This window comes from Equus caballus, chromosome 21, assembly GCF_041296265.1.
Source record: "Equus caballus isolate H_3958 breed thoroughbred chromosome 21, TB-T2T, whole genome shotgun sequence".
Lineage (NCBI taxonomy): Eukaryota > Metazoa > Chordata > Mammalia > Perissodactyla > Equidae > Equus > Equus caballus.
The window spans coordinates 17,937,692-17,956,030 of NC_091704.1; the positions used below are offsets into that span (position 1 = coordinate 17,937,692).

At 58.7% G+C, this 18,339-nt stretch overlaps 1 protein-coding gene across 3 annotated transcripts; it reads right to left on the reverse strand.

Annotated features, from left to right (window-relative positions):
• Nucleotides 1–15: 15 nt before the first annotated feature.
• CERS1 (ceramide synthase 1) lies at nucleotides 16–17,442 on the reverse strand. Of its 3 annotated transcripts, XR_011430486.1 has the most exons (8): nucleotides 17,104–17,442; nucleotides 14,615–14,774; nucleotides 13,734–13,810; nucleotides 10,534–10,714; nucleotides 8,485–8,646; nucleotides 8,008–8,155; nucleotides 7,679–7,788; nucleotides 145–174 (listed from the first exon to the last, which is right to left on the reverse strand). XR_011430486.1 is itself a non-coding variant. In XM_001503391.5 (7 exons), the coding sequence occupies exons 1-7, from the start codon at nucleotides 17,341–17,343 to the stop codon at nucleotides 132–134; spliced, it is 1,044 nt and encodes a 347-aa protein (XP_001503441.1). In that variant the 5' UTR covers nucleotides 17,344–17,436; the 3' UTR covers nucleotides 16–131. The 3 variants fall into 3 exon arrangements, 2 of the variants coding, with proteins under 2 accessions (XP_001503441.1, XP_070102797.1); XM_001503391.5 differs by lacking the exon at nucleotides 13,734–13,810 and having other exon boundaries at nucleotides 16–174; nucleotides 17,104–17,436; XM_070246696.1 differs by lacking the exons at nucleotides 145–174; nucleotides 13,734–13,810 and adding an exon at nucleotides 5,500–5,853 and having other exon boundaries at nucleotides 17,104–17,441.
• Between the last annotated feature and the right edge of the window lie 897 nt (nucleotides 17,443–18,339).

The following is an 18,339-nucleotide window of genomic DNA, read 5'->3' on the forward strand; positions in this document are numbered from 1 at the left end:
GGGGGCGAGGTCTCGGGGGTGCGGGGCAGGGGTCCCTCGGGAAGAGGCGTGGCCGGTGCCAGGGGGCGGGGCGGGGCGGGGCGGGGCTGGGTCCTGGGGGGCGGGGCGGGGCGGGGCGGGGGCCGAGGGGCTCAGAAGCGCTTGTCCTTCACCAGGCCGTTCCTCAGCGGCTTCCTGCGGACCAGAACCCGGCGCAGGTCAGCCTGGGGACCCCACGCCCCTGCGGCCCCACATCTCTTTCCCAGCCAGGCGCCGGCTTCGCGCGCTCCCTGCCCACACGGCCGTAAGACTCCGCGGCGCGCTTGGTGGGCACGTCGTCCCCGCTCCTCCCCACAGTTAAACCCTGCTCTCCCCTCCCGCCATCCTTCCCGGACAGCCGCTGGAGGGCAAACCTACCAGCCTCCGCCTGACTTAACCTCGCCGCCTCGACCACGGTAAACCTGCACTTTATCCTCCTCCCTTCCCAGGGAGGCGGAGCTGGCCAGAGTCCCCGCCACTCCGACCTGGGCAGGCTCCCCCCGGCTCCAGTGACCCTGGGCGGCTCAGAGCCCAACCAGGAAAGGCTTCCTTGCTCCTGTCATTCGCCATCCACTACCCTCTGTCCACACTGCCACAGCCCAACTTCCCTTCCATGTTCTTCAAACAGGTTATCTGATGTTTAAAACTCTAATCAATACACTAAGTGTCCAGCTTCAGACCCCAGAGAAAGACCCCTAACTTCTAAACACTGCGCGTGGTTTGCACACTTGAAACTGTCCATCAAGATGTCTTCTCCTGCACCTCAGTTTCCCCCAAGTGCAACACAGCTCGAGGTCTCGCCTGTGCAACTGCTGCTCTCCGGAAGCTCCATTTTCCCTGCTGGTCGCTGGGGTTCCCACTGGGAGGAGCCCCGAGCTCCGGGGTCTGCCTATGCCCCCCTACAGGACCCGGTGGGAGTTTCTGCCCCTGCCTTTGCTACTGCTGGGGCTGCATGCTGTGTAACCTGCTGGCCCACTGGACCTGAGACAGCATCTCACTGCCGCCAGCTGGTCATGGCCATGGCCAATCCTGTTCCCAGTTACGGGCAGTCTTCGTGCCTTTGCACATGCTCTGACAGTCTCTTTGCAGAAGTGGGTTCTACAGTCTAGTTTATATGTAGATGTATTACGTTTTTTGAGCCAGTAATATATTCTCATAATGTAGACATCAGAAAGCACAGAACACTCCGTGCACCCAGCACTCCGGGGACCCCCCCCCAGTTCTTGCCTCACGCAGACCCCCGCACATGGGCGCCTTGCCGTCCCTGCAGCCCTCGGTGCTGTGGAGCACTAGCTCAGAGGCCCTTTCATGTAAGAACCTAATGACTTTCCTGGAGAAGATGGTCTCGGTCCCTTGGGCTGGAACCTCTGGCTGTCCCTTCCTGGGAGGACACCTCCATCCCCTGCACACTTTTCTCGGGTCACTGATCTTTCTCTCGCTGCCAAGAGCAGGAGCCCTTTATCTGTGAGGTCACAGATCAGCCCCACGTGGACCTCCCATCTGTCCTTTTATCTCCGGCTCTGCCTGATGGTCCTTTGGGTGGAGCAGCTGTGGGCTTCCCAGCTTTGCGCGTCTTCTCGTAGTGTAATTGATCTCCCACTTCAGTTCTGGTCTGAGTTCAGGCTTTTATTTTAAGATTTTATTTTCCCTTTTTCTCCCCAAAGTCCCCTGGTACATAGTTGTGTATTTTCAGTTGTGGGTCCTTCTAGTTGTGGCATGTGCGACACCACCTCAGCGTGGCTTGATGAGCGGTGCCATGTCTGCACCCAGGATCCGAACCGGCGAAACCCTGGGCTGCCGAAGTGGAGCGCACGAACTTAACCACTCGGCGGTGGCCGGCCCCCTAAACGGCTTCTACTTCTGCATCGACGCTTTGATCCATTGGGAGTTTGCCCTGGAGGCTGAGAGCAAATAATGACACACGGGCGCTCTTTTCTCCAGCTGGCTGCCCTGGTGATCTTTATCACTTGCTGAAGTTGGAGGGACTCAGCTGGGCTCCGGCGCTGTCTGAATTCCTACGCTTTTATAGTAAGTTCCATACCTTCAGGGATCGGCACCCCCCGCTCTGTGCCTTTTATCAGAGCTTTCCTGATGACTCTGGTTGGTTTTTGTGCACGAGCTCCCAAGGGCCTGCCCCCCAAAACAGTCTTCATATTCGGGGACAGCGAGGGTGGCCTCTCTCTGATACTAGGTTTGCACAGTGCACGCTGTGGGGAAGAGAATCGGTGAGAGGGAGGCTGGGGGGAGACAAGGGCAAGCAGCCACTCGGGTGTATTCTGGATGTTTCCTCGAGGATACGGAGGAGAGGGGGCTCCCTAGGGTTTTGGAAGGTTTCCACCCTGAGTTGCCATCACTTCTGATGGGCCAATGTTCAGGAGAGGCAGCTTGGGGTGGGGAGGGGTTGATTTTGGATATTTTAGAAGATGCTTGGAATGTCAAGCAGATGCTGGAGACAGAGGATGGAGCTCAGAGGAGCACTGTGAGCTGGGAGAGAAATTTGGGAGTCAGTGGGATGAAGTGAAAGGGCCCTGGGGGAGGGGAGGCCAGAGAGGGAGAAAGAACGCACCAGAATCAGGGCAAAGAGGGGGTTGTGGGACATGGGGGCAGAGGCAGAGTGGTGGGCGTGTAAGGAGCAGAGGCAGAGTGGTGGGCGTGCAAGGGGCAGAGGCAGAGTGGTGGGCATGCAAGGGGCAGAGGCAGAGTGGTGGGTGTGTAAGGGGCAGAGGCAGAGTGGTGGGCGTGCAAGGGGCAGAGGCAGAGTGGTGGGCGTGCAAGGGGCAGAGGCAGAGTCGTGGGCGTGTAAGGGGCTTCGGGTTGGGTGCGGGCTTTCTTTTGGGGGTGATGAAAATGTTCTAAAACTGACTGTGGGGACGGCTGGAGAATTCCATTAAAGGACTAAAAACACTGAATTCTACATGGTAAGTGGGCAAGTTGTATGGTGTGTGGATTCAATCTCGATAAAACTGTTATTAGAAAAACAGATGGAGAGGTGACCCGGGTTTAGTGCCAAGAAGGGCTGGGTGGAGCCGGACAGAAGTGGTCTCGGGGCGGGAAGAGGAGGGCAGGAGGGGAGGAGGGTTCGAGAAGGGAGGGAGGAGCTGTGCTGTGGGAAGGGAAGCAGGCCGTAGGCCGAGGGCAGCCTCTCTCCTTGACCAGAATGGCTTGGAGCAGGCAAGAGCGTGCGCATCCCTGGGCCAGGACGGTGGCCTCAGAGGGAGATGGACTGTCCAGGGAAGCGGCCGGCCAGCCAGTGTGAGGGTAGAGGTCCCCATCTGGCCACTCCTGCTTTCTTGGGGACACGGAGGTCAGGTCACAGGTTGAGGGGACGATGGTGAGGGCAGTTGGCGACTGAGGAGAGGGGTGAGTCTGGGGAGATCGGGCACGCTGGCACTGGTGGGCACCGCTGAGGACGCTGTGGCCCCTGTTGGCGCAGCAGCAAGGGCTGCACGTGCAGGTCACTGCTCTTCAGACACAGCAGAGCGGCCGCAAGTGCGGTGGAGGTGGAAGTGGGCGTACGAAGTGGGGGTGTCATCCGACAGGTCAGCTGAGGGCCCCTCGATGGCCAGTAGACCCAGCAGCACTCTGAGAGGATGATGGGGCCTTCAGCCAGAGGTGCCGGGTCATGACCAGGGTTTGAGGACCACCAGCCCAGGGGACTGGCGGTGCCAGTCCAGGAGGGTGGTCTGCCAGATGACCGGGGCCCCATGGGGGGGATCAGAAGAGAGAACCAGCCGGGGGGGGGCGGTGAAGGATGAGGGGTCCAGGAGGTGAGAGCCCGGGGAAGCAGGAATGAAGGCAGGGTGGGTTGGGGAAGGGATCAGCCCCACGATTTGTCTCGACTCCTGAATTACTTCAAAGCCGCTCTCATCAGTTTTCTTAGCATTTTCAAACCTAACTGAACTTTTGTCTACACGGTCTGTGTGATCCCGGTTTTGAGCAACGGAGGCTTCCCTTGGGGCTGGGCTTGGTCAATTCTGAGAAACGCTCCTGTGCATAAACTGCAGCCACGTCCCCTCTGCTTCTGAGCTGCTGCGCGCCGGGACCGCCTCCCATGGCCCCAGCGCCCTGCGGGTTAGGGCTGCGTCATGCGGAATGTTCCAGATTACACCTGGATTTCTCGTCCTGTCCTTTTACTGGCAACTTTTACATACCCTGGAGTTGAAGTCTGTTCATCAGTATAGAGATGTATTTTAAAAAGCCCGATCTTGAGGCTGTCATGCTTATTCCACGTGTGCTTGTTTGAATGCCTCACATTTGAGAGTCTATCTTCTTATTTATCCTCTTATCCTGCTATTTTGCATTTATTTTGGGTTTTTCTCCTGTTTCATTCTCCCTCTAACGCCCTAATAGTGTTAAGATAAGTATTTAATACAGCCTAAAGGTAACACCAGCCTCCTGTAAAATGCAAAACCCCAGCCCCATTTTGATAATATTTAATAATTCAGTTCTCATTTTTTTTCTCTCTCAAATTAGGCATTTAAACGTTTTTACCTACACGCGTGTCCATTTCTCTCTGAGCTGCCTCCTGGGGGAGCTTCCTGTTTCCTGAAGCAGCGCAGAGGAGGTCTGCGGGTGGTGACCTTGCTTAGTTTCCGTTCCTGAGGGTGTCCTGTCTCTGGGAAACGGAATGGAATCCCCACTGCTGGTCGCTTCCTTCCGGCACTGGAGCTGCCTTCTCACACCACACCCTCCAGCGTGCTCGCGGCTGTCCGCCTGCCATCACTGTGCGGGCCATCTCTTCTGTTCTGGGGCTCTTTCACACTTCCACTACGATGTGTTGAGGGCACGGACGCCTTTTTATTCATCCTGCTTATGATTTCTGTCCTGTCACTTTCTGGAAAATCCTCTTGTGATCTTGTCTCTCCCTCCTTGTCTCCTATTAGAACTCAGCTAGACCAGATAATTCCTAGAATTCTAGCTTTCAGGTTTTCCATCTGCTTACGCTGCATTCTGGGTAATTTCTTCACAGCTTTCAATTGACTGATCCTCTCTCCAGCTGTTTCTAATCTTTTGAGCCTTATCTTCTCTAGTCAGTTGAAAGGCGATCCCTGAAAAGCTATGTTCACATCCTAACCTGGGGAACCTGTGGATGTGAAGGTGACTTTCATTGGGAAAAGGGCCTTCGAAGATGTAATTAAGTGAAAGAATTCGGGGTGAGATCATACTGGATTTAGGGTGGGCCCTAAATCCAATGACAAATGTCCTTCAGAGAGAGAAAAGCCAGAGAGAAGAGAAAGCCACGTGAAGATGAAAGATGGAGATTGTGGTGATACGGCCGCAAGCGAGGACGCCTGGAGCCCCCAGAAGCTGGAAGAACGAGGAAGGGCCTCCCCTGAGCCTCTGGAGGGAGCGGCCCTGCGACGACTGGATTTCAGATTTCTGGCCTCCAGACTGTGAGAAACTACATTTCTATTGTTTGAAGCCCCCCAGTTTGTGGTCCTTTGTCACAGGGGCCCCAGAAACTAACGTAACATCCAGTGCCATTTTTGATGGCCTCTCATGCCTTTTACTTTTTTAATGAGCTTTTTATTTTAGAATAATTTTAGACTTGCAGAAGCATTGCAAAGATAGTACAGAGCTTCCCTGAATGTTAAAATCTTACATTTCCACATCTGTACGTCTGTCACAGCTATGGAACTAACGCTGGGACACTGCCATCAACTCAACTGTAGACCCCAGCTGGATTTCACCAGGTCTTCCGTGGTGTCCTTTTGCTGGTGCAGGATCTCACACTGCATTCGGTCATCACGTCTCCTCATCTGCTCTGATCTGGGACAGCTCCTCACTCTTGCCTCATTTCCATGGCCTGGTGGCTTCAAGGCGCCCTGACCAGCTCTGTTGTAGGACGTGCACACATTGCTTTTTAGCCCATCCCACTTCACACCCAAGCGTGCGAACTCTAGCCATCCTTGGGAACTCAAGTTCTGCTGGTGGTGCCCACAGAGTTGACCATGGCAGCATGTCCCCTGGTACGCCCTGTCATTTGCATGCGGAGTTCACGTTTTGCCATCCTAGTGGAAGAGCTGGCAGGGTGCCAGCCCCCAAACCCACATTCTGGCCCATTTTCAGGAGACAGAACAGGGAGCAGCACCGGGTGGGCCGGGAGCCCTGGCCTGCCCTTTGCCATGAGATCTGCAGTTACAAGTACATCTTCATCAGGAGTTCATCATTTTACAGCAGGAAGATCCTTCAGATTTTTAGATTTGGCCAAGCAAGTGCCTCCCCTCCCCTGCCTCTGGAGTTCTCTTTAGCCACCGCTCCTTCTGGAAGCCTCTGAGGATTGGTCTGGTCAGACTCTTTGGTGAGACCTCACCAATGTCTCTGCAGAATTCCCGACTCACATTCCCTGGACAGTGATGATCCAACAGCCCCCAAACTAGACTCCCAAACTGTGCCGCCAGCGCACACAGCCCTGCTGGAGCCAGAAGTCTGGGTTGTCTTTGATTCATTTATTTGTTTCACCTACATCCAAAGCAAGTCTGGTTGGTTCTACAACAGAGTTGGGATCTGACCGCCAGGGTGACCTCACCTGCTGCCCAGCCCTCTCATGTGTCCCCGCTCACCTGCTGGACCCCTCTCCACTCTGGGCACTGGCTTTTTGGCCTCAGCACACCCTGCCTGCAGTCCCACTTGGCAGGTGCAAAGTGCTTCTGTTTCTTTGACCCCGCCTCCAGAGCCCTCTGGGTCCCACCCTCCACTCTAGCCACACCCTAGTTCTCCACTCCCCTTCTCATGTCTCTCAAAGACACTTTTAAATCTCTGCTTCGCTCATCCTCCTTGCCACCCATTCCAACTCACCTCATTGGGCTCTGAGCCTAATGCTTCCCAAAGCCACCTTTCCCAGGGTGGTCACTGGTGACGCCCCAGAGGCCAAATCCAAGGGTCCACTCGGTCAGCACCCTGAGGGCCTGCAGCAGCCTCCCACCTGGCTCCTGCTCAGACACCACTCAGGATGCTTCTGGGGTGCACACACTCTACACCCTACACCCTGCTCGTCGCCCAAACCTGCCTCCATTCACCCCTGGGGCCCCTCCAGGCCGGGGCTGTGGATGCCATCTCGCTCACATCCCAGGGCTGGTGAGTCCCGAGTGCCCTACCTCCAAGACGCTCGACAAAGCCCCTTTCCCCCTCCTTTCCGAGGACTCCCACCTGAGCTGGACTGCATTTGAGCCCCTAGCCCCATCTCCTTCTTGGCTGACCAGTGAGCTGCCCTGCTGGACCTCGACGCCAGGGGGCATCAGCACGGGCAGAGCGTGGGCTCTCTGGACCACCTGTGGCATTCCTCATCCCCCTTTCCTCTGCCACTCACTCAGGTTACCATCTGGTCTGGCCAATGGCTGTTCCTCACCACCCACTGAGCCCTCCGCTCACCTGCTCCGGCCACACCAGCCACTCAGCTTGGCCCTCAGTGCTCCCACCACCACGACCCTGCCTCTCGGCCTCACCCCAGCCCTGTCTACCCCATGCCTGGCTGGCCTTACAGCATCTAACTCTGTCGCCACATCATCCACGTCTTCATTACAGTCTCTGTTTTGGACGTTAGGCTCCAGTGGGCCGCGTCTGCTGCCATGTCCCCGGGGCCCGCCCACAGAAGGTGTGCTCAGAGGGGCAGACGTGGCTTAAAGGAACAAACCCAGGGCAGTGGCCCCTCCACACTCACTCAGCTTTGCTGGGCTTGGGGCTTGGGGCCTCTGCCGCGTCGTATTCCCGCACGTCCTTCAGCTCACGCACCTGGCCCGTCAGCACTTTGGCAGCAAAAGCCACGATGTACTGTGGGAGGGGAAGGCACGGGTGAGAAAAGAGCCCTTCCCGACCGCACCACCCTCCTGACGGCCCCGTGCTCCGGCCAGAGGCCCTCTGCACCTGCTTGCTGTTCCTTGCTGCCAGCATGCCCCTCCCTGGCTGTGCCTGAGACCACCCTCCTGACGGCCCGGGATGGGAGCCAGGACGGGTGTGCTGGCTGAGGAGCAGCGCAGACGGCTGACTCACCAGGAACCAGTAGAGGTTCATGGCGGTGAGCAGCAGCAGGAGCGCGTTGAAGAAGAAGTAGAAGGGGATGTCAGGCACCGAGCGCAGGCTGCAGTGGCAAGTGGCGTACAAGACCTTGAGCGGGAACCAGTAGAGGCGGAACCAGAACCTGCAGGGGGAGGGGGGGTTGGGGGAGGCTGAGGGGGAGAGGGGGAGGGCGGCCCTACCAGGTCCCAGTTTTCTGACCCATGTGGACTCATCCACCTGTCCCTGCACATCCCCACCTATCCCTGAGCCCCTGCACCATACTCGTCCACCCCTGCTCATCTGTCTCCATTTCTGCTCTGTCCTACTCAACTCCCCTTCTTCCCCACTTGGGCCTCACCTGCCCTGCTGGGCCCCGCCCACCCACCAGGACCCACCTCCGTCCTGCCTGGCCCCGCCCCTCCCACAGGCCCCGCCCCTCCCACAGGCCCTGCCTCCTTCCTGCCCTCTCACCAGCTGAGGCTGAAGCTGAGGCAGCCCAGGTCCGCCGCCAGGGCATGCAGCCGATGGTAGGAGCCCCCGCGAGACTTGAAGTAGACATTGAGCTTGGTGAACTCCAGCTGCACGTCACTGATGTCATGTAGGAAAAGCACGAGGATGCCCACGTTATGGTACCTGGGCAGGGCAGTAGGAGAGGAGAGGAAGGCCGATTACACTGAGGACCACCCCCTGCACTGAGGCTCCCGGACACAAGCCCCTGGGCCGTACCTCCAGGCTTCCCATGGGTTCCTTCAGAGCCATCCTCCCTGGCCTACTTGTCCTGCCCATCCCCCCCACCGGGCCAGGTCAGGGACAGCACCCAGGCCCCACCAGCACCCTCACACTCCCTGTCTCACTGCCCCCAGGTGAACCAGGAGCCTCCCTGAAAGTGCCTTGTCTGGTCCCTCTTCATCTCCATGACCTCTGACCCTCCATGACCCCCAGCCCTCATAGTCCTGGGCCATTCTATGTCCACACCCCAACAAGTTCATCCCTCACTTTGAACATCACTGCCACGCTGACACTCCCAGGTTTATACGTTTACCCTGAATGTGGCTGTAAGCTGCAGACTTGTCTGGGAACCACTGAGTCCCCACTAGGGTTTAAAGAGCCTGAAGGCTGCCCCCAGCCCTCCCCAGGCTCCACCTTACAGCTGCTCGGACCAAGGGGTCTGAACTCAGCCTGGACATGGCTGCGCACCTGTCACCATGTCTCCATCCCCACTCTGTCCTCCTAAAAGCTCGTGCTCCTGCCTCAGGCCCTTTGCACATGGTGTTCCCATCACCCCACCACGACCCTCCCCAGTGTTCACAGAGCCCTCCCTCACCTCCTTTCAGTCTGTGCTCCCGTCGCCCAGACCACCCCGCCTAAGCCTCACCGCCTTGCCAGTCCTCATCTTGCCAAGTGATTCTTCTCCACAGTTATCACCTTCAAACACATTTCTAGTTCTTTGCTTTTTTTTTTCCTGGTTTTATCATCTGATTCTACTCTCTACAGCAGTGCTAACAGGATTTTCTAGAATGATGGGAATGTTCTAAACCTGTGCTATCCAATATGGGAGCCCCTAGCCACGTGTGGCCACTGGGAAGCTGAAATGTGGCTAGTGTGGCTGAGGAACAGAATGTGTGATTTTATTTAAGTTTCATTAAAGTTGAAATAGAGACCTGTGGCCAGCAGCTACTGTACTGGAGCGGGCAGCAGAGCGGCTACTTCAACAGGAATAGAACATGAGCTGTTCATGTCATTTTATTTTACTTATTTTTTTTGAGGAAGATTAGCCCTGAGCTAATTGCTGCCAATTCTCCTCTTTTTGCTGAGGAAGACTGGCCTTGAGCTAACATCCGTGCCCATCTTCCTCTACTTTATATGTGGGAGGCTGCCACAACATGGCGTGCCAAGTGGTGCCATGTCCAGACCCAGGATCTGAACCCGTGAACCCCGGGCTGCTGAAGCAGAACTGTGAATTTAACCGCTGTGCCACCGGGCCAGCCTCTGTTCGCGTCATTTCAGATCGTCTATCAGCCACATTAAAAAAAAAGTAGGGAAGAGGTAAAATTAGTTTTAATAATGTAGTTTAATAGTCAGTACATCCAAAATACTGTCATTTCTACAAGTAATCCATGTAACAAAGGGACTGGTGAGACATTGCCACTCTCCTCTGCCTCTGGAACTGGGGTGGATTTCACACACGCGGCAGGTCGTGGTTTGGACAGGCTCCGTCTGAAGCACTCAGTAGCCACTTGTGGTGACCACAGTGTCCTCTAGAACAACAGGGTTTGTCTGTTGTGTTCATGGCTGTACCCCTAGCAGTACCTGCCATGTGACCCGACTGAGGGTGCCATCCAGGTAGTGTGCAGGGGGTGGGTGGGGCGGGGGCGAAGTGGTGACTCTCTACCTGTTTCACCTCGTCCCTTCGGAGTCTCCCTCTGGAACCCTCCCCCATGGCCGCCCAGGCATTAGCCTCTGCCCCGTGCCAGCCTCCCACCAGTGCCCACACAGTGCCCTCCACCCTCCGGGACTTACCGGAAGGCATATGAGGAGACGATGAGGACCAAGGTGACCACATGGTGGACAAGCATGACCACTGAGTCCTTGCGCCAGGCATCCATGTACAGCGTGGCGTAGATGGAATGGCCATAGAAGCTGCCCTGCAGCAGGTAGGCGGCTGCGATGTCCCGCGGCACCGCCATGCCTGGCACCCAATCTGGGGAAAGCCCGACGGCGCTGTCAGGGACCCGCAGGGCCTCTGGGACCCCGAGCGACCCCACACACCCCCTCAAGCCAGGCATGCTCCTCTGCAGGCCAGGGCACGCCCTGTGTCTCTGCAGGTGTACTGCCTGCTGGTTTTCCATTCCCTTCTCTACCCAGTATCTTTAATGAACAGGTGTTACTTTTTAGACATAGTTCTAGATTTACAGAAAAAGGCATCTTTCCCCTGAAATCACTCCCTTGCAGGATTTCCAACTCTGTACCAGCTCCCCTTCCGTCTTTTGTTACCCTGTCCTGCACCTCCCAGCAAACCCCCAGCCTGACGGAGACTACCGCTGGCCTCACCATCACACCGGAGAAGCCGAGGCAGGAATGAGACCTGAGTGCGGCTCTCTCACCCACCAAGTGGGCCCTGGCTCCCTGCCCCTCCTCCTCCAGCCTCCCCGTTCCTCCTGACACCTGTGCCCATCCTTCCCAGCGACAGTGACCCCCGAGCTCTCCCCGCCACCCCCACCTCCTCTCCTCAGCCGATCACCAAGGGCCAAGGGCTCTGCCTGCATTGATCTGGAACTCCCTGGATTGTGCCCCGTTCTCTAGCCACTCCCTCTCTGCCCACCCCTCAAAACAGCCTCCCTGGGCTCCATCCAGGGCCTCCTGTCCCCACCCCCTGCCTCAGTGACCTGGAGCCCGAGACACCTCCTGTGCCCCCACCTCAGCGACACTCTTCATCTGTGCCAGGCTCCTCCTGCGGCCGGGATTCACCCAGACCCCCGTCCGAGGGCCTACCTTGGGCCCACACCTCTGCTCATGGCCCCCCACCCCGGGCCAGGCCCCATCGTCTCTCACTCAGCACTGTCCCAGCAACTCCGGCCTCAGAGTCTGTTCCCGCCTGTCCCCTCTCCCCACGGTGGCCTTGATGGCTGTGAATACACAGACCCCATGACCCAGCAATTCCATGCCTAGGTATGTGCCCAAGAGAAGTGAAAACAGGGACTCACAGAGGTACTTGCACACGTGCGTTCACAGCAGCACTAGTCACAACTGCCAAGAGGGGAACAGTCCAGATGCCCATCAATGGACGAACAAAATGTGGTCCATCCACACAGTGGAATATTACTCAGCCACAAAAAGCACTGAAGCCCTGACACGCGCTACAACGTGGATGAACAGCGAAAACTTCACGCTGAGTGAGGGAAGCCAGACACAAAAGGCCACATGGTATATCACGATATTTATACGAAACATCCAGAACAGGCAGAGCCACAGAGACAGATAGTGTGTTAGTGGTTGTCAGGGGCTGGGGGGGGGGCAGGGGGGTAGGGAGTGACTGCTAATGGGGACAGGATTTGTTTTCGGGGCAATGACAACGTTCTGGAACTAGATGAAGGTGATGTTGCACAACAGTGTGAATGTGCTAAATGCCACTGAATTGTTCAAGTGGTTCATTTTCTTAAGCTGTGGTAAAAATATATATAACACAAACTTTACCATCTTAACCATTTTTAAGTTCAGTGGCATTAAGTACATTCACATTGTCGTGCAACCATCACCATCACCCATCTCCAGAATCCTTTTCACCTGGAGTAGCGCACCCTCTGTCCCATTGAACACTAACCCCCCGCCCCTGGCGCCCTCCATCCGACGCTCTGCCTCTGTGACTGTGACGCCACCAGGGGCCTCACATGCGATGTCTTTCTGTGACTGACTAAGATGGTTAATTATATATTATGTAAATTTCACCTAGCAAAAAAACGGAAAACTGCTCAGAGATCAGATCTCACACCCCCCTACTTTAACATGTTCAGGGGCTCCCCAAAGCTCGACAGCAAAACCCACACTCCTGGCTGGGCGCTCACCCCAAGTTGCATCCTCAGCCATGTGGAAACACTGGAGCCGGGAGGGGGGCCTCCACCCACCCACCTGCCAGGTGCCTCTGTCCCTCTTCAGTCCAAGGCACCCAGAAGGAAGGCACCCAGAGGCGCCTTGAGGCACAGAGTCAGCTGTGGAAACAGGACACTGGCTTTTCTACCCATGGCACTGGCAAGACTGTGACAGTGGGCAACCGCCCCCCTCCAGCCTCAGGCCCCAGATCTAAGGTAGGGGGAGAGGGGGTCATATAATTCACCATGCAGCCTATGCCTGCACCCCCCACATGCTGGGGGCCTCCAACCTCCTCTCCACACACATCCGACCTGCTGCTCTGGATGCCCATGTCACCCCACTGCACCCTCTCCTCAACCTCCTGCATCAGCCCCCTGGACGTTCAACAGCCAGTGTCTGGTCTCCCCCAAGGTTGGCCCCAGGCCCCTCACACCCTGGCATCATCCCCTCCCTCTCTCTCACACCTACTTCGGGTTTGTCATGAATCCTATCAGCTCTGCCTTCAAAACTTTTCTCAAATCAGACACTTCTCTCCCCCATTTGGCCCCCTTCTCAGATCACCTGTGTTGGCCAGGGTCCTGTCCATGTCCCTCCTTTGCTCACAGCCCCTTGCTGCCCCCCAGCCCTCCTCACCCCCTGCCTTGGCCCGGTAGCCTCATTGCTGCTCCTGGTTCCCCAGGGAGAGCAATGTCCAACAGCAGCCTTTGTACCTCCTATCTGCTCCAGGCTCTTCCAGATTCCCACTCAAAAGTTACACTGCACCCCATAGACAATGCCCCCTCCCCACCTCCCAGACACCCCATTTCCCCTCTCCTCTCCCCACCCAAGTTTTTACATCAGCGCTTATCGCTGTGAACAGATTTCATATTTCACTGCCTGCTGCCCTGAGACGTGGGGGGGGGGGGGCTTGCTCTGACTTGTTCACTGCTTCTGTCAGCACAGTGCCTGGTATGCAGTAGGTGCTCAATAAATGTGCATGCAAAGCGGCAGCTAACTTGCAAGCATGTTATTGTAGCATAGTTTAGAAGAAGCCAGAGGCAACTCCATGCCCAAAACCTCGATGAGAGAGTCCGATTATGGTTCATTCACACAAAGGGTAACTGAAGGACAGACCCTCCCCTCTTGGGACTCACCATGTGGGAAATGCCCATGTGCTCCGTGAGAAACGTGGCCATGTGGGTGGCATGGTCCCAGGAAGACAGACAGGTGCCTAGTAAACCCAGTGTTGTCATCAGGACCCCACAACACAGGGCCTCTGTGCCTGGCTCTCCAACAGGAGCACAGGGCTAGGTGCCACCAGAGGCCTCCCAGGCTTTTCACTCACACAGCAGGAAACACACCCACATGCATGCGCAACACACGGCTGGGCAGCCGGCACAGGAAGAGGAAGAGGGAAGCCTGCCTCCCAGCGCAGACCAGGTTTTCTATACCAGTCTGCCCAGTGGTGAGAGAGGAAATGTAGTCACCTTCCTGCTTGGCCCCCCAGAGCTCAGGCCTGGATGACCCCCACTTCTAATTATCAAGGGATGCAGCCACTTTTCATCATCTTTAGCTCCTCACCAAGCGCGTCCAAGTCACACTGGTGCCTCGCCTCCCCCCTAGGCCCTGCTACCCTCCTCACCCAAGACTCATCTATAGATGTCTCCAAATGGCAGCCAGAGGAAGCTTTTTATAACCCACAGACCCATCTCATTTAGAGGGAAACTCAAACTCCTGCCATGCTCCTTTCATCCTCATGCATCAAGCTTTTGCCTGCCCCGGGGCTGCTGCACATGCTGTTCCTGACATCTGGAACACCCGCCTGGGCCCATACAAAGGGTCACCTCTTCCAGGACGCCTCCCTGAACCCTAATAGGGCCAGGTGCCACCTTCCCTGCCTCCAGGGCCCCTCGACTGCCCTTGTCTTGGGGCAGACACCCAGCACAGGATGAGCGATGTGTATCTGGCTCCTCTATGTGCCCTTCTCTGTGTTTAGAACAGAACCTCCCCCACTCCATCCTGGCAAGGCCCCTACCGTAGAAGACGGAGGGTGGGTCGTGAAAAAAAGGGTAGTCGGTGCCGAAAAGCAGGTAGGCACTGTAGCTCCAGGCGCCCAGGTAGAAGAGAAACTTCCAGGCGCTTTCAGGCATCTTGGCGGCATCTCTAGGCTGGAGGCGGCACCACTTGGCCAGGGGCTACAGGTGAGAAGGTGGGTGGCCATCAGCGCTGGGGGCCAAGGGTCACTCCACCAGGGTGGGGAAACCAAGGCCCAGGGACTCCCCAGGCCGGGCAGCATTGGGGAGAGCCAGGCCCTGGTACCCACAGCCATCTCGAGCGTAACCAGAGCCCACGTGAGCCTGCCAAGGCTAAACTTAGTGCCCAGCTGTCCAGTGGTGGTGTGGGGAGGGGAGTGATGGGGGACCTGAGGGGAACATGAAGTCAGGCTGTGAGGGCGAGGAGGGGGCACGGGGGCAAAAATCAAAGGAGACCAAAGGGGTCAGCCCAGGAGAGTTGGGAGGCTTGGGGGTCACAGGAGGAGCTGAGGGTGTGACAGCAAGGAGGGGGGATCAAAGAGAAGACGTGGAGGGGGCTGCAGGATGAAGTGGGAAAGAGAACATGGAGGGGAATCTGGGGCAAATGGGGAGCTGGAACCCCAAGTGATCCCCATGGGGGAGAAACTTGAGAGGAAGGAGGCACCTCGGAAGAGGAATTTGGGGAGACCAAGGAGGACCAGGGGGCTGGGGAGGATGGTGTGGGTACGCAGAAGAGGACATGTGGGGGGACAAAGGAGGAGAGAATGGGAGTAGAGGAAGAAGTGGGGACAGGGAACAGATGCCACAGTGAGACGGGGGGCTTCTAGGGACATCAGGGAGGACACGAAGGAAGTGCGGGCCTGCAATGGTGAGGAGCAGAGGGATCTGAGGGGCCCAAGTCCCTAGGGTCCTGGGGGTGGGGCTCCAGCGCTGCCAGCTAAGCCTTGCCCCTTCCCTCCGCAGAAGAGGCTGAGGAGGCCAGAGCACCAGAAGTTGCCATGGAGACAGCCAGAGCCAGCTCCAGTAACCCCTAGCAACCAAGCAGCTGCCAAGAAGATGAGCTTTGGAGGCCCAGGCAGCCCCTCCGCCCATTTCTTCCGAAGGGTGAGCCTTGAATTGGGGCAAGAGCCCCACCCGGGGTTCGGAAGGAGGGATGGGGCAAAAACCCGACCTCTGGGGATTCCAAAAGTGAGGGGGCACATGAATTTGCTGTCCCCTACGCAGCTCCCTCAGGAACATGAGGAGGGAGCCCACTCTACCCTGGTAATCGCAGTGACATTCCCCTCCTGAGCTCTAGCCCTCACCCTCCTGGAAAATGGGAGGTGGGGGAGCAATAAAGCTGGATTGGGACCAGGGCTGACCTACGGAGGGACCCTTGTCATGCCTGTCCCCCCTTCCCTGGAGCAGGATGGTAGCCAGGATCTCTCCCCCATGTGGGTGACATGGGGATGGGGGTGGGGACAATGGCAGCCAGGCAACATCACATCCCCGACTGAACAAGGGCCAGTCTCTTCCCGGCCAACAGAGAAAGGCCCCTTTGTTGGTGCTGGGCGCTCTGTCCCTGCACCCCCTGCCACCTCCAGCCAGACTGGGGCGGCGTGACACCAGTCCGTCTGTCCACGGGGGAGTCGCAGCCAAGCTAGGAGCCCAAACGCTCTCCCAGCAGCTCCCATAGCAGCTCCCACAGCAGACCCCTCCCCAAGGATGGGAGGGAGGCCGGGCGCCAATGCCATCGTCACTCTCCAGCTGGGGCGGTGACCTCCCCAGGCTCGCTGGAAACCGGGCAATTCGGTCGCAGCCCCTTGGAGGCAGCACAGTCCAGCTCCGAAGACCCAGGTCGTGCCACTTCTCTAGGGCTGCGACCACTGGCGTGGCCAGGGAGCCCAGGCCTTTGCCTCCCTTGGTCGGAGGGTGGCGCTGACTCCAGACAGCCTCGAGGCAGCGACCCGGCAGCTCCCGCCTCTTCCGGATAGCAGCGGACAGCCGGCCCCGCCGCCGCATGGACCCGGGTCCCTCACCAGTTCTGAGCGCGTCCGGCATGGCCCAGAGGCGCAAGGCGCAGGGGGCCCCTGTGCGCCGAACCCTCTCCGCCTGCGTCCCCGGCTCCTCCGTCCCCGGCTCGGCCCTCAGGAAAGGGTGCGGGGCGGTCCGGGCCCTCCAACTGCCCAGGGCTCCCTTGTCCCGCATTGACAGGAATGGGTCAGCCCCAGTTCCCTCACATCTCGAACACTCTACCCGTGTCGGGGTCCCCACTTCCTGAGTTTCCACCAGTCCGGCCACACCCCCGCATCCACCCCCACCCCGCACTGACCGAACGCAGCGCGCGCCGGCCCAGGATTCCGCGTCCGAGCTCCTCCAGCGCGAGGCCCCCCACCTTCCAGTGACCCCAGCCCTCAGAGACAGAGCGGCCCGGGGGCCCCGTCCTGGAGCCCCCTAACATCCCAGCCCGCCAGCCCAGGGCCCCCACGTCCCGGACCCCAGCAGCACTGACCCGAAAGAGGCGCGCAGTGGCCGCCGCGCGCAGCGCCGTCCAGCCGAGCGCGCAGAGCGCCAGCAGCAGCAGCTCAGGCGGCGCCAGGTGCGCGTGCTCAGCCAGGCCGCGGCGCGCCAGTCCCCAGCCGCAGTCCGCGCAGCCCCGCGCCGCCGCCAGCGCGCTGCCCCAGCCGCGCTGCACAAGCTGGGCATAGCTCGGCATGGGCTCCGGCCCCGACGCGGTCCCCGCTGCCGCCATGCCGCCCGCTCGCCGGCCGTCCCCACCGCCTGCGCCCGCCCGCGGTGGCCGCCGGAGCCGCGCGCCCCGCGTCACGCGCCGCAGCTGGGCCGGGGGCGCGCCGGCCGGAGCGCGGGGGACGGAGGGGCGGGGCCGGTGCAAGCTCCGCCCTGGCGGGGACGCGGGGCCTGGGCGCGGTGTCCGCGACCGGGGGCCACGAGGGTGCAAGGTCTCCCGCAGGCAGCGGCGGGGATCACGGGCGGATAAGTCCTGGCGTTGCCTCGCCGCGTCCTGGCGGTGGGCCTGCGCTCTGGCCCATTCTCCAGCGGAAGAAACGGAGGCGCGGAGCAGCGGGGCACAGAGTTCGCCCAGCGCCTGCTGGGCCTGGACGCGAACAGGCCTGAAGCAACCCGGTGTCCTCATCCCCTCTCCCCGCCCCAGAGGGCCCGTGCTCACCCCAGGCTCCCCCACCCCATCACGCTGTGTCCCCGACGTGGGGCACGGTGGGCACCAGCAGGCAGTGCCCTCGACTGGCGACTCCTTCCTTCCCTGGCCCTCCAGGATGCCTCTCCCTTCCTGTCCCACCCTGGGACCTCACTACTCCCTGGTCCAAGCCACCTGCTGCTCTCCATGACCCTGAGGCCCTGGCAGGCCTGCTCTGTAGCAGGTTAACACAGGCCTTCAGGGAGGCCAAGGGAGTGGGTACCCACGTGGGGGAGACTCAGAGGCTGGATCAAGGTCACAGCTTCATTGGTACCACCCCTGGTGATTTTCCACCCTCCACTGACCAGGCTCTGTGCCTGAAGCCCCTAACGGCCATCACTGAAGGCACACTTGTTGGGGACATTACCTTGCCTGGCACGGATAGCCCTCATCCCAGCCCCCAGGACTCCTCCACCCCAGTGCCCCTTTTCCCCCTACCTAGGACATCATCCTGTGTAGCCTTTGAGGCGCAGAGTGCAGGAATCAGCGCGGGCCCTGCAGGAGCTGAGCTGGGTCCCATAGGGCCGCCAGCCT

Coding starts and splice junctions, on each gene's coding strand:
- CERS1 (XM_070246696.1), bottom strand. CDS start 17,343: ATGGCGGCAGCGGGGACCGCGTCGGGGCCGGAGCCCATGCCGAGCTAT. Junction 8,647..10,533: donor GTCTCCTCATATGCCTTCCG/GTAAGTCCCGGA, acceptor TGCCCTGCCCAG/GTACCATAACGTGGGCATCC. Junction 5,854..7,678: donor CCCAAGCCCAGCAAAGCTGA/GTGAGTGTGGAG, acceptor GTCCTACAACAG/AGCTGGTCAGGGCGCCTTGA.